The sequence below is a fragment of the Leopardus geoffroyi genome, chromosome B1 (assembly GCF_018350155.1).
Source record: "Leopardus geoffroyi isolate Oge1 chromosome B1, O.geoffroyi_Oge1_pat1.0, whole genome shotgun sequence".
In the NCBI taxonomy this organism is placed as follows: domain Eukaryota; kingdom Metazoa; phylum Chordata; class Mammalia; order Carnivora; family Felidae; genus Leopardus; species Leopardus geoffroyi.
The window spans coordinates 173,087,435-173,103,335 of NC_059327.1; the positions used below are offsets into that span (position 1 = coordinate 173,087,435).

The following is a 15,901-nucleotide window of genomic DNA, read 5'->3' on the forward strand; positions in this document are numbered from 1 at the left end:
TCTTGTTTCTAAAAAGTGCAGCATGGCTGGCCTGTGCAGAAGGTGACTTTCCAGATAGGAGAGCTCCTGGTGGGTCAGCTGACTTCTACAAAGCACAGGAAATGCTCTCATTTCTGGGTTCAGACTTCTACATTTAGCAGCTTCCTTTAACCCACCCCAGGCTGGTGCTTCTTCATCCCCTCTGAGCTCTGCTGCTGAGGTCCATGCTTCCTTAGTTGGTGTTGCTGAGGCTGCTGCATACCCCAGCTGACTCCTGCCACCGCCTCAGCTTGTCACACTACGTATTTAATCATGAGTGTGATGTGCAGCCCAGTGTGAGACCCAGAGAAAAGACAGAATTCTGTCCTCAGTGGGATAGAATATTCAAGCTTACGCCTCTGCTTTAAGATTTGGGGCTCAATTTTTACCCTTTAGAGCTGTATGTATCAATACCCCAAAGCAATTTTTCTTGGATGCGTTTTGCTTTGAATTGGAAATACACTTTTGATGTTTTTTATTTAATAAGGCACAGGCATAGGACTACATTCATTATTTAGACTGGAACTTAGTTTGCACTTGATGTAAGAAAAAAAACTGGCACACTTGTTCAGGGTAATTGCAAAGAGTGAAACGAACCCAATTTATGTAAAGGATTATTGAAGGAATACAAAACTTCCAAAGTAAGCCTGCTAAATCATTCATTCAGTAACTGATTGACATTTGCCCAGATTTGGATCCTGTGCTTTGCTAGGTTTTAAAGCAAAGCGAAGAAGCAATTATTTAAAAGTGATGATGAAAAACAGTATTGAAAGAGAGCAATCCTGGAGGGTGGATATATTTTAAGTGATTATTCTCTGTTAAATAATGTAATTCACAGACCATTGAGCTAGGCCCCAGGAATCATCTGTCAGCCTACGTTTCTACCTGGCAACCTTTGATATTTTATCATTAAAAGATATGTAAATGCAATGTAAATAATGTCAACCACTTTTTAAAGAACAATTACTTCTTTTATTCTTTTACAGATTTCTATTTCATTTTGTGATTAAAAATTTTTCTATAAACTATATGGGTGAAGTTGGGCTTAAAGCCTGTTTCTGGGAATCTAGTTCCTTTGAAACTACTTGTTTCCATTACATTTCCAGTTAACATCTATAAATCCATCGGATGCTAAAAAATCTGTTGTGGAGAAATCGTAAATCTAAGTCCTCTCCTCTGCTCTGTACACAATACCTACAAAATTTATGAAGAGGTAATTGCATTTTTGGCAGTTAATTTTTCTCTAGACTTAATATCAGAAACATTTCAGGCAATCAAAAAACAATAGAAAAAAAAAGCATCTTTAATTGATTCCTCACAGAGTTCTTTTCCAGATTGTAAATAATTATCCTTATGTTTTCTATTTGGTTGTTTCAGGAGATACACAAAATGAAATGTAGGACACAAGTAAAATGCTAATAAGACATAGGATAATATTAAAATATTCCTACTTTGCCTGTATGAAACATAGGCAGTCTACTCTATCAGGGGAGGGAAAGCATATGTGAACAAAGGATTTTCACCCCTATAAAAGTACAAGTTTCATTTGCCTTAGAGAGAACCAGGGAGCAAGACATCTTGTGACAATGCCCGTCGGGATGCTGATGGGGCTCGGATGAACCCCCACCAGAATGAGTGTATGGAGCTCAGGAGAAGTGTTCACAGACAATGCCTCTCCTGGCCACTGGGTCTTCAGTGAAATCTGTCATGGATCAATCTACCAGTTAGTCAAGCCACACATCAGTATTTTCTGCCCTTTAGAAGCAATGATGGTATTTACCACTGGGGAGTGTGATGTGTGTATTTACACAATAGCTTGACTCGGAGTTAAAGATGCAGTCTGGGGGTGTGTTGTGTTCAAATCCCTTTAATTTTCTATTCGGATATTTCCAGGCTTTGTAATTATGCTATCATGTACTTATGGTCACAAAAAGTCTAGTTTAAACTGAATACTCTTTAGTACCCCCTTTCATATATATTTTCACGCCATATAAAAAGTTTGGGATCAAAAAGTCCAAGGAGTATGGAAAAATACAAGAATACATCGAAGAGCAGAACATTAAAAAAAACAAAAACACTAGTTTTACCTTGCTCATCAAACCTCTTAAGGTTTGGAAAATTTATTAGTATTTTTAAGCATTTTAAGAATTATTATTAATCCTCTTTTAGAGCATCTGTCTAGGGGCACCTGGCTGGCTCAGTTGATGGAGCTTGCAACTTGATCTCAGGGTTGTGAGTCTGAGTCCCGCATTGGGCATAAAGATTAGAGTACCTAACTACTCTTTTCCTGGGTTCAGATCATGTTCTTCTATTGTGAGCACGCCGTAGGAGTTCAATGAAAGCTTGTTTTCAGAATGAATTACTATAAAGAGATATTTATGTTTCTCTTTTACTATAATAGGTAATATCTGTAAGTAGTGTTATCTTTGCCATATTTATGTAACAAAACTAAGTTCAGTATAAGATTTGATTTAAAGTAATACCATAAGAATGGGACATTTAAAGGTGGGAATTTAAAGGATTAAATACAAAGTATAGGATCTACCCATGAATTTCTAAATATAGCATGCTTGACCAGGAAAATGGAAATGAATATTGGTGAATGAACTTCAAATTAAAGGAAATTATCAATATAAAGCCTTGTAAACTTAAATTAACATAAAGGAAATACACTTATTTGTAAAACCAACCATATACATTAAGAGAAATGATATTCTCTCTCAACTTGCGTTCTCCATACTGTCCGTGCAAAATTGCTTGTAGAGTCCTCAAAGGGGTGTCTGTGGCCAGATGTGCAGAGAACATCCCCTTCACTGATATATAACAGAGCAATGTGGCCTGCCTTTTCTTTCACTAGATGGGAGTCTGGCCAGGTCACGGCTGTGCTTTTGAACAACTGGTCTGGATGTGTGAGACCTGCAGCACAGGCAGCAGCAGCTGGAAGGCATCCTGGATGTATGTCGTGCTATTGCAGCCCTGGGAGAAGGGAGAAATGTGGCTCAAGGGTTGTTTGCAGAGTTCAACCTGGACAATCCTTCCAGTTTGATAATGGTCCCTCCTTGCAAACCTCACAATATTTTAAAATATTTTTCCTTTAATGTTGGTGCTTAAGGCAATTGTAAACACAGTCCTTTGGATGAAATGCGTTCAGCTCTTAATTATCTATACTAATAGAAGAATTCACTTCACATGAGGCAAGTCATTTCCATGGACTTTGAGGCTACATCGATATGTGTATATTCATGACCAAATATATCCAGTCTTCCCTATTCCTCTCCCAGACCAACCCCACTGTCCTGAAATAACACAAAAGCACAGTATGAAGGAAGCTCTAGTTTGCCCTAACCTAGAGATGAATAAACAGGAATGGGCTACATAAAGCGAACTGGAGATAGTACTGTGTAATCATTCATGGCAAATCCTTGAATGCATATGGGTACCTTCTACTTGGTTTGGATATTTGATGTTGCCATTCATGTTCTGTGGTATTGTTTTTTTTTAAGAAATTTTTTTAACTTTATTTTTTATTTTTTAAAATTTACATCCAAATTAGTTAGCATATAGTGAAGCAACGCTCTGTGGTATTCTTGCATACCGCGGTCGGTCGAGAGGCTATGTAATGTTTCAGGTCACTAAAACATAAGAAAACTCCCACCGGGGAAATAAATAAACACTTGACTTCATATTCTTCATGACTGACATAGTAAATTAATCTGCCGATGCCTTCTGGGTGGCCAGGGGAGACATTTTCTTGTTCCATATTCTGCATCTGACTGCCTGGCTTTCCTCTTAGCTATGTCCTCCAGAACCTGCCCCTATAGCTCCTTGTCCCTTCTGGTTGACTTCATCCCACTGCATGGCTGTGTCCTAAATGGTAACACTTGATGTCACCACTTTGTTACTTTTGTACCTTGGTAGTTTTCCCTAACAGTAAGGCACAATTTCTACAAACATTATAAATATATAGGTAGCCTTCCCTGACTTGAATTTGGTAATTTCCAAACGCTGCAATTGACAGCTACTTAAGACAACAAAAAACTACTGTATATGCATTTGCCCGTGTTCAAACTGGTTAACACCCGTGGCTTCAGCTGGGTGCCCTGGGGCTATAGATGTGCCAGGTCCTTATAGCTGGGCCCCTGATGGAAGGTTTTCCTCCACCAGCCACAGGTAGGACACCGTGACTATGTCTCGGGAATGTGGCCTCCGGGGCCTCTTCTCTCTTCCGTCACTGGCTTCTGGTAAAACCACAGCAGTATCGGGACAGCTTCGTATCAGTGTTACAAAGTCCTGGTGAGCCGACAGGCCAGGGAGTGAGTGATCTCTGAGGACAGTGCCTCTGGTCACTGAACAGACAGAGGCTAAACAGTCAACTTGTCAATATTGTTAGTCTGAAGCTTAGACCCGGCTAAACCAAAGGTGATCGTGAATGGAGACAAGGGCTCATTTTTACAAAAATCACCATTGAGCAAGAATCCCTCATTGCAGCCAATAATCACAGTGTTAAATCTGGTGTCAAACTTGGCAGCAGAAATGTGCTTCTGCTGGAGGAAACAGCAACAGAAATAACGTGCAAGCTTAGCGTTTCTCTTTATAATCAGGAATTCTTGAAAATTAGGTATTGTTGCTTCACCCAAGGGTTTACAGCTGGTTGAGCTACACAAATGTGCTCAAAAGCGACTGTTGATGATAAGATTTAGAACTGGAATAACACTTGCTGCCTGGGAAAAAGACAAACAAAACAAGTAGCTCTAACATTTGCTTTGATTCAGAAGCACTTTCTGGGGGCCACTTACCTCTAGCAATACACTATTGATCATGGGGTTAAGAACCTCAGCCTTCTTGTTGCTCTGTGGAATCAAAAGGATGAAATTGACAGATTAGGTGCTCATAGTATAAAGCTTGCCACATAAAATGTCATATGATGGCTTTGTAGAGGGATCTCTTAAAGAGGAAGAGGAGAAGTGGAATGTTTATTATAGACCAGACTTCACATTAGGTGCTGCTTCTATCTAATCTCATTTAATTTCGACAGAAATCCTGGTAGGTAGGTGGGTAGGTAGGTACCATGATAACCTAAAGTAAGGATGAGAAAATAGGAATCAGGAAAGTTGAGTAACTTGTTTAAGGTCACATAGCTAGAAATTTAAGCTCAGACATTTTTTAACTATTGAAAGTTTGTAGCACGTCTGGGATTATGGAGAGGTGAGTGAGGCTGAGTTGCCCAAGTACAGGGTTGGATCTTGTCTCTACTTGAAATGTTGATATTTGGTTCATCATGATCTTTTTGCATTCATTTTGATTAAAAATTTTTTTATATTTATTTATTTTTGAGAGAGATAGACAGCATGAGCATGGGAGGGTCAGAGAGAGAGAGAGAAACACAGAATCCAAAGCAGGCTCCAGGCTGAGCAGTCAGCACAGAGCCCGATGCAGGGCTCAAACTCACAAACTGCAAGATCATGACCCGAGCCGAAGTCGGATGCTTAACCGACTGAGCCACCCAGGCGCCCCGCTTTTTTAAATTTTACATGAAAATATGTATCTAGATGACTGAAGTTGTTTCCTTGTCTTTTTGGGGAGGCATGGGGGCAAGGTAAGCTCTTACATGTGTGGGTGAGTTAAGCACCTTACTAGTCTACCCTAGAGCCGACCCTGGTCTAGACTTATTTTCTTTCTTTTAAGTGCAAACATGGGTCTTTGGTTACAGAGTGCGTCTTCCAGATTAGTAGAAAATTAACACACTCTTAAGTACAACTTACAGACAGATCTGGAGATTCCATTTTGCAAAACATGAATATATGTAAAGCACACAAAATACAGAGCCTGATATTAAGTAGGTGTTCAAAAAATGAGAGCTAGTATTAGTTAGTATCATTATTTCCACTATTGGTCGATCAATCAACAGTCTTCTCTATCTAACTGTTCACTTTACTCTTAGACAATAAATAACTAAAGGGACTGGAAAGACAGAGGGCAATCTTAATAGGCTGGTTTTCCTTACTGTATCCAGATGACTTTATGGTAAACAAAAATGTATAAATGAGATAGATCTTTCCAGAGCAGCCCACTCTCAGTGACACTACTTTACTGAGGGCAAAGTAATGTCTTACTGGGGAGACCATAATGGAGTCTTGGAGAAAAACTCTTTAAAACCCCAGTCATTGTAGTAACTGACCAGAAAATCCATTATGGTATTTGCTTTCATGTTTATTTGATTATCAATAAACCTCTAAAATATAATCAAAACGAGGGCAATAAAATGACATTGGCTTTCAGAATCAATGAGATGTGCAAGCAATTTAAATGGAGTCTGGAGAGCAATACGCACTCATTAACTTCAAGTTATGAATAACGGCTGTTTTAGAAAACAGAAACTTGATATAAATGATTCATCTTAGCACAAGATCAGGGGTAGTGTTGGGATGGGACGGCATTTCAGTAAACTCAGCTTTAGCTTTTTCCTTCTCCAAAGTGGTAACGTGTGTCTTCTTGATTTTGCGCATGCAAACATTTGTACACATGTGCATATATGTAAGTGTGTACATATGTATACGTTCAAGTACATGCCCAATAGCTAGAGCCTTGCTGCTCAAAATGTACACTGTGAATCAGGAACATTGTTCTCATCTGAGAGTTTATTAGATATGCAGAAACTTAGTCCTCGTCCCCGGTCTACTGACTCAGAACCTGCATTTTAAAAAGTTCTCTAGGTGATCTGCCTTCCCATTAAGATTTGAGAAGCACTGTACTGGAAGATGGCATGTCAAGAGAAATGGGAAGCAATGCTGTGAATATTACCCACTAATGTAAACAAGTGAATGTTTAATGTGAATCATATACAATATACAACACACACACACACACACACACACACACACACACACAGACACATATATCCTCATCACTCATCAGTAGGCAGCCATAGACAGTTGGCCATCTGTCTCACCCCTTTGGGCCTCAGTTTCCCACCTAGTGAACTGGGGAAAGAGTGAGAAGCTTTGGGAAGCTGAGTCGCCGAGGCCATGTCATCCTGATTAGGACCTCACACCGCCCTGTGAATCTGGCAGTTACACCAAAGTCCCTGGGTGTCTGTCACTCAGACAACACCGAGCACACACGTGCATTTCATCAAGCCTATCATATCAATGAACTTCTGTCTCCCTCTTCACTCTGTCTACATACAGAAGCTCTTATTGTGGAAGCCCCCAAATTATACAAGTATAAGGGTTGATGTTTTACAAAATAGGAGAAACAAACCAGATTCCTCGACAACAGAATGGATAGGTGGTATGTAGTTCATCCCTGATTAATCGAGTCGCTTACAGAAGTGTGGGAAACACACATTTCCTGACAGTCAGGTCCGCAATCATTTCCACTTCTTTTAAGAACTGACCTTGGCCTCGGTGGGTAGCAGGGTGGGGGAAAGTGCACCCTAGCAGCCAGGTAGGTCTGCATGATATGATCCTGTCCCCAGTCACTACAGGTGATACCAAGTGGACGTGTGACCCACACTGATGAGCCTTTCAGTAGTCTCACCCAGGAACTCAGAATCTGAATGGAGAGACATGGGGTCTGGGAAATTCTACATTTGAGTCACATTAATGGCAATGCTTTGGAGAGAGAGGGAATACATATTCTGGTGCTGGATCCCCACAGCTGCTCACATTCCTCTACTGCCTTTAATAAAGTCCCTTTTCTGTCTAGATTATGTACAGCTTGTTTCTGTCACTTCCTGTTATAGATTGAATTATGTACTCCCAGAAAGATATATTGAAATCCCAACCTCCAAGACATCAGAATGTGACCTTACTTGGAGATAGGGTCATTGCAGATGTAATAAGTTAAGATGAGGTCCCACTGGTCATACCCTAATCGAATATGAATGGTGTCCTTATAAGGAGAGAGAAATCTGGACACAGAAACACACAGAGAGAGGATGATGTGAAGGCAGAGAAAGAGATTATAGTTACACTGCCATGAGCCAAAGAATGCCTGGAGCTATAGCGGCTGGAAAAGGCAAGGAAGGATTCTCCTCTAGAGGCTTCTTGAGAGGGCATGTCCCTGCTGACACCTTGGTTTTAGACTTCCGGTCTCCAGAACTGTGAGACAATAAATTTCTCTTGTTTAAGCCCCCCTTTTGCATGGTACCCATTATGGCAACCCTGGGAAACTAACACATTTGCAACCAAAAAAACACCCTAACGAAAAAAAAGGAAATAACATTTGCTGTTGCTCATGGCAAGAATCATCTGCCCTTGAATCCAGGGCCTTAAAAGAAAAAGTAGAAAGATTAAAGTGGAGGAGGGGATGCCTGGGTGGCTCAGAGGTTAAGCATCCAACGTCAGCTCAGGTCATGATCTCACAGTTCATGAGTTCCTGAGTTGGAGCTCTGTCTGAATCAGGCTCTGTGCTGACAGCTCAGCGCCTGGAGCCTGCTTCAGATTCTGTCTCCCTCTCTCTCTGCCCCTCCCCTGCTCAGTTCTGTTTCTCTCCTTCTCAAAAATAAATAAACATTAAAAAATGTTTTTTTTAAAAAGGAGAAACATTTTTTAAAAAAGAGAAAGGTTAAAAAGGAATATTTTCCACTTGTCTTCCCAATCCCACTAAGGTAGGGTTATATAATGTGACTGGCTTCTGAAGAAAATAACCAGAAGCCACACCTCCAAACGCCAAACCTTTCAAACTTGTTACCTTGAGAATAGAAACACTTATGCCAACAGGTAGAATTTTTTTCTTTTGGTTAAAGTTGAAGAGTAATAATAAGGAAACCTCTCACAGTGGGTGGCATAAACAACAGGTTCTGAGGGCAATAGTGAATGTGAGTATTCAAAATTATATTCATAGGATAGATAGATAGATAGATAGATAGATAGATAGATAGAAAGAAAGAATTATATATCACAAGTATTAAGCAATGAAAGGAACCTTTATTTGACTTCTTTTTAAACAAATAGAGGAAATGAGGCCCAGAGATGTTTCAAGACCCACTTAATACCTTGTAAGTCAGAGATAGCAGCATCAGGATAGAACCCAGTCAGATGAGAGCCCTAAGTTACCTGTTCTAACAGAAGGTGCTCCTGGCCTGGTTTTAGTAAACATCATGGCGCTGCTTCTGTTTTACGGAGCCAACAAAGAAGGCACTGCACGTCTCACAGCTCCTCATAGGCTCATCTCCCAAAACAGGTGAAAAAAAAATCACTATGATAAACTTACCCCAACAGTGGTTAAAGAATTCGTAAACTTCTTTGATAAGGAGGCCACTTCTTTACACATTGCAGTAGTTAATCTGAAAGAAAATAGGAGGTTTGGGGGGATTTTCCATAAGATAAAATAATTTAAAAATCAAGAAAATTACTGATACTGATACCATATTCATTGAAAAGAACACACACAAGTTTGAAGATGCTCTGCAGAAATGTTTCCCTCAATAATCTTTCATGGTTCACAATCATAGTTTAAGCTAATCCTGGTTTTTCTCTGCATGCATAATTAATGAATAATCACCCTATCTCTTTCTTCCTCCCTCCCTTCTTCTGTCTCTCCTTTTTCTTCTTCCTCCCTCCGTTCTTCCTAGTAGGCTTCACAACTCAGTGCAGAGCTCAGCTCAAAGCTTTAACTCACAGCCCTGAGCTCATGACCTGAGCTGAAATCAAGAGTTGGATACTTAACCAACTGAGCCACGCAGGCACCCTCACCCTACCTCATTTTAGAATCAAAAGCATATGCAGGAAAATTTGAGGCTTGAGCTCCATAGGTTTAGGGGTATAAGCTTCTTGCCAAGTGGCTTTTCTCTAGCTTTTTGGTCATTTTGAAATAATAATGAGCATTCATTAAGTGTTTTTATATGCATAATCATATTTAATCCTCATAGTGATCTTAAAGATTACATTAATATCTCCATTTTATAGATGGTGAAACTGGTGCTTAAGAAGGTTAAGTAACTTTTTTTTTGAAGTAGGCTCCACACCCAACTTGGGTCTTGAACTCATGACCTGGAGATCAACAGTTGCATGCTCTACTGGCTGAGCCAGCCAGGTGCCCCAAGGAGATTAAGTAACTTGCTTAGGACATGCAGTAATAAGTGATAGAGCTGGAATTCAAATTCAGATGTCTCTTAATTTCTTGATTAAGTTTTTATTACGTACCTCATAATAAAGATCCTATAAAATCTGTTTTTGTTTATTTATTAAAAAATTTTAATGTTTTTATTTATTTTTGAGAAAGAGAGAGAGAGAGAGAGAGAGAGAGACAATGCATGAGCAGGGAGGGGCAGAGAGAGAGGGAGACACAGAATCCAAAGCAGGCTCCAGGCTCTGAGCTGTCAGCACAGAGCCCGACGTGGGGCTCAAACTCACAAGCTGTGAGATCATGACTTGAGCCGTAGTCAGATGCTTAACTGACTGAGCCACCCAGGCGTCCCTATAAAATCTGTTTTTAAAGACTTCTATCAAAACCCCAAGTTTATTCTAGCCATTTGACTACTAGGACTTTACCTCAGGAAAATAATGCTAGACGGGCACAAATATTTAACAAAGCAACATTTGTCATAACATCACAGATGATGACAAAAACCAAAAACAATCCAATTAACCTAACAATGTGAATATTATCTATTTCCTTCTATAACTAGTATATATGACTCTTATGAATAGTGGTTAAAATGCTATTAGAAAAATAGTAACTCCAAGTTAAGACTCTTACATGTTAAGATCTAGTGAAGTCAGGAGCAGTGAGCTTTGTTTTGATAAACAGAGGTTCTGTCTAAGCTATGTATTTAGGTTTGTCGGGCTATATCTATCTGTCTACCATTCCATCCATCCATGCAAAACTTATCTGCAGAAAGGGTCAGGAGAAAGGTCCGGGGATAGCCCAGAGCCATTTTGTCTATGGCCTTGGGCAGGTGGGTGGAAAGGCACTTATTATACAGACACATGTGAGGCCTTACGACCTTTCGCTTGGTGCAGCTTGGTAAGGTTGGTATAATCTGGACTGGAAATCAGAGATGCTAAGAATAAGGTCCTGCTATACATACTTAGGGACTTGTGAACACTCTCCCTTTACAAACAAACACCACAAATATAAAATACCACTTCGACGTCTTCCTCAATATTTTAAACGTTTCCTATTTTTCCCTTTCCACTTCCTTCTATAGACTGAGGTTACTACATATTCTTCCTAAGCCTATTACGTGCAGGATTGTGTGGTTCTTAGATCGCCTTTCATTTTCACATGCTTAGATAGGAAAATCTAGACTAGATGACACCTCCTTACAAGTGAGGAAAAATGCTACCAGTAGTACAAAGATGTTAATGTCAACTTTTTGGAACGTTCTCTGACTAAACATTTGCTCCCCACCTACAATGCCAAATACAGTAATAAGCAAAGACTAGTTAGCTAGCAAAGTGAATGAGTGTATTGAGATGTGTGTGTTGTGTACCTGTGTATTTTTAGGAGGCTCTTATTTCGGCTCCTGTGTCTGTGTAGTAATGAGAAGGTGTTGGATCTGTGCTAATTTTCCACACTACGGCATACAGACATGCGGGTAAAAGCTGATGGCTTGTTTTTCAGCTCCATACCAACTATTTTCATGTGCAAACGGTTACATTTTATTCCACTAGATAAACTAATAATAATAGCTACTATTTGTTGGAAGACTGTAACATATGATAGCACATATGCACACACATGCAATCCACAGGAAACTGGCTTGCATCAACAACCATCACTGCCAGAATTCAGAATATGCAGAGCTGGTATAAGTCGCTAGGAACCATGGGGGTGCGTTTGAATATCTTTGGGAAGCTAGCTGAGAAGCTGCACCAAGGTGTCCTTTCTCTATTCTTATGGTACGTTAAAAATGCAATTATCCTCGGGGCGCCTGGGTGGCGCAGTCGGTTAAGCGTCCGACTTCAGCCAGGTCACGATCTCGCGGTCCGTGAGTTTGAGCCCCGCATCAGGCTCTGGGCTGATGGCTCGGAGCCTGGAGCCTGTTTCCAATTCTGTGTCTCCCTCTCTCTCTGCCCCTCCCCCGTTCATGCTCTGTCTCTCTCTGTCCCAAAAATAAATAAACGTTGAAAAAAAAAAATTAAAAAAAAAAAAATGCAATTATCCTCAAAGGTCTGTACTTTTAAGACTTTGATCTATTAAAATAAACACTTATCCTTGAATGATTTAGTGTTTCCTTCCTTAAATCTCTTCATAAATAATCCCTAGAATGTCTACTTAATTGTTCTTATTCTTGTTAACATGATTCAGCAAAGAATCTTGTGATTCTTAAGAGAGTCTATTTTTAAAGATGACCACGGAACAATAGAATTAGTTGCCTTATAATTTAAATCTTTAGTAGCCTAGGGTGTGTGTATGCCTCTATGGGTGTGTATCTGAACGGCACATACATGTAAAATTGGAAAAATAAGAATTAAAAGTAACATTTACTTTATCAGAACTCTTGCTTGGTCCTGAGCTGGTTTTTCCTCTTCCTGCCCATGAAGAACTAACTCTGCTACTTTATGCAGCTGCTCAATGCAACGTGCTGTTACTTCTGCCAGACTTTCGATGGACAGCATGTATACTTCCTGAAACAGATAAATGCAAGTAAGAAAATTATTCATGGAGCAGAAGCTTTGTTGAAAATCCTATAATGTGGGGGGCCCGGCTGGCTCAGTTGGTAGAGCATGCAATTCTTGACCTCTGAGTCATGAGTTCAAGCCCCACAATGGGGGGTAGAGTTTAATTAAAACAACAACAACAACCCTATAATGAAAAAAAAATTTATATATATAATATATATATAAAATATATATAAATTTTTTTCCATATATATATATAAAATTCTTGGGGAAAAATGGCCTGACAAGTTTATATATATATATATAAACTTGTGTGTGTGTGTGTGTGTGTATATATATATATATATATATATATATATATATACACATACATATATAAACTTGTAAAAAATATATATATATATTTCTTGGGGAAAAAAATGGCCTGACAAGTTTACCCAAAGGTGAAAGGGTGTATCGGAGACTTTTCTAAGTAGAAAGGCTGCCATAACATGGAGGTGTTGCCAGGTCCCCGGTGTCACGGCAACACTCACATCTGTGTCCCTAGATCTCAGAGCAGTTCTGGGCACACAACAGGCAGCTGCTCAAAAATGCTTGTGGAAGAATGGCTGAATAAGTCAACCTCACTGGACATTTTTCTTTATAGTGATCGAATTTAAAATCTACTTTCTCTAAAATGAAAATTCAATGTAAAAGTGAAGTTACTGCAAACTCATTTTTGAACACAGGTTATAAATTATGCTCACATAAATTTATTAAACTATAGAATAGAAACCATGGCCATGAAGTTTTTTTCTGGAAAAAGCTTCAATTACCTCATTAGTTTATGGGGCATAAAGACCTTTTATGGTTACAAATTTGCATATAAGATGGAGTTTTATCCTAATGATAAATCAACTATGTTCTTAAAGATCTTCTTTCCTTTAAATTATCATTGTAAAGCTCTGGAGAAAAACTACAATATCTATGCTAAGTCACGAATTGTCTTGGCATCGAGAAATTTTAGTGTTTATCCCATTAATACTCATATTTCTATAATGTGAAACAGGGTACAAATGAAAATGAAGTGCTTTCTCCTCACTTGAAATTCGGCTACTAGTGAAATAAAGGTAATATTACTGCTCTTTAGGTAATCTCAAATAAATTTACCTCAACTGTCTTAGTTCTTCTCTCTTCCTTTTTGTCTTCTTCGGGATTTTCTGGTTTCTCTTCCTTTTCTTCCTTTTTGGTGTTCTCCTCTGCCTCTTCTGCCATATCTACTGATACGGTAGCTTGATCTTTTCCCACCCAGTCATGAGCCTTCTTCATGGCCTGCAAAGGCCCCCCAACCAAAGCAATTCGTTTATTATGCAAATTGGGAGACGAAGAAATTCCAATCCCCAGACTACAGTAAAGTTGCCCTAAACCTTCAAGGGTGATTCTCTGTACATTCAAAAAGTGATGAGGCAATTCCTTAGTCCCCTTAAAAGCACCTTGTTGGTGCTTTCTGGTGAATATTAAGTAAGAAAAGGGGGCAGAATAGAAAGTATGGTGAGAACACTGCAGGACCTTTTTAAAACACACTGTGAAAGGATACACGGGTAAGAATAAAAAGGACAGTCACCTTGAAAGACCGATAGTATATTTTTCACTTTTCATGACCAACTATAAAAGAATAACAGTACTTTTTTATATATAGGTTAGAGACTTAGCCAGGGTCATTGCTAAAGCAAATTTCCTCATTTGATAGGGCTCATGAAACCCTTAATGTTTCATGAACCTAGTAATGCATCATGCAGTGAAGGTGAAGGATGGATCTGTTCTCTCTTCCCTCGTCATGGAGACATTAGACCTCAAGGGGGGAGGAGAGGAGCTGTTGGAAAGACCTGGAGCTGCTCCATGACTAGTTTAAGCTCACATGAGTGCAGTCTGAGAAACCTGTAAGCCTAAAAAATTATGGCTAAATTGAACAAGCAGAACAACCCCCCTTCCCCATCTGTCATTCCCTGAATTTAGAAAGGGCAGACTCACCGAGTTTTTACATTACGGTTTAAAGCTGTTTGCTGAAGTGAAAGTTGTATCTGAGCTTATGTTAAACTTACTTCTCATCTTAAAGCTTAGCTGACTATGTCCACAAGCCAGTGGGACCTTGGAGACACCACACACACACACACACACACACACACACACACACACACACAGCAGTGGCAGGTGCTGCACAGAGATAAATGAGGCAATTTCCCACTGTGTTCAAGTCACTGACCTGCCAGAATCGGTGACCTCTATCTGAGATAAAGAAATTACTCATGTCTCCCCCTCACTGCCTCATCCTGCCCTTTCCTCGCCCACCTTGATTAAGTGAGGGCCTACATCAACCACTGCTTGCTAAAGAGAAGGGAAAAAAAGAGAATGGGAAAAATAACACAGTTTTAAGTACTTAATACGCAGTGTCTTCATTAACAAACTCCACGGCAAGTCCTTACACTAAGTTGCAAAACATGCTGTGGTACAATTAGAAGAACCCAGACTGAAAAAGCTGGATGGTTCTTAGACTCCACGTGGCACCAGCATTCTGTGCGGGAGGGGGCGTGTGGCTGACCCGGCTGAGGGGATTCTGTCTGCATGATTCTGGCACATCACTGCAGCGTGGGAGGGGAGACGGAGTTTGAAAAACCCCTTGGTGATTCTGTACCCCTTTCCCTCCCCTATGCTGAAGATACCCACTGCTCTGATATACAATTCTATTTTGAGGAGAAGTGACTTGTTCAAGGTCACAGGGTCATTACTGGTGAAGTCGCAACTAAAAGGCAGGTCTCCTGACACAGTCTAGCATGTTCTCTCCCATCACATTTCATTATGTTGCCTCCTGGAATCTTAATTAGTGACCTCATACTCTCCTCCCCCCATCACCATGTGCCATTTGGGGTTTGGGGTTTTTCCATTTCAGGTGGATCTCTTGAATTTTACAACCGGTAACTTTAAAAACAACAACAATAATAAAAACTGAGACTTAGACAGTGCTGACCTTATTGAGTTTGTCAGGCGTGGCTGCAACATGTAATTCAAAGAGAAGCTCTGTAAGCATGCTAGCAAATTCTTCTCCCTTTTCTTCTAAGGCTGGAAATAGAAAATGACAGAAGTAAGAAACGTGATTTATTTTTCCTCCTTCAGAATGTGGCAGCTCCCCGAACCTTACAGCCCGCGGTCAAAGTGAAAGTGAGGGCTGCAGCAGCCTGCTCCCCGGCTGCCAGAGGGCAGCTTATGAGCTGCTCGCTCCCAAGCACCACGATGCTTGCTCAGGCAGCACCACGTGAGGGCTGCCCCAGCCTCGT

At 40.0% G+C, this 15,901-nt stretch overlaps 1 protein-coding gene across 6 annotated transcripts in view; it reads right to left on the minus strand.

Moving 5' to 3' along the window:
* Positions 1 to 457: 457 nt before the first annotated feature.
* FAM114A1 (family with sequence similarity 114 member A1) overlaps positions 458 to 15,901 on the minus strand; it is a 70,442-nt gene continuing 54,998 nt past the window's right edge. For all 6 annotated transcript variants that reach the window (XM_045475023.1, XM_045475019.1, XM_045475020.1 and 3 more), the window contains 6 exons: positions 15,595 to 15,686; positions 13,740 to 13,901; positions 12,457 to 12,596; positions 9,235 to 9,307; positions 4,815 to 4,868; positions 458 to 2,994 (listed from right to left, as the gene is read on the minus strand). In XM_045475023.1, coding sequence (XP_045330979.1) covers positions 2,893 to 2,994; positions 4,815 to 4,868; positions 9,235 to 9,307; positions 12,457 to 12,596; positions 13,740 to 13,901; positions 15,595 to 15,686 — 623 coding nt within the window. In that variant the 3' untranslated portion in view covers positions 458 to 2,892. The remainder of the gene's footprint in view (positions 2,995 to 4,814; positions 4,869 to 9,234; positions 9,308 to 12,456; positions 12,597 to 13,739; positions 13,902 to 15,594; positions 15,687 to 15,901) is intronic.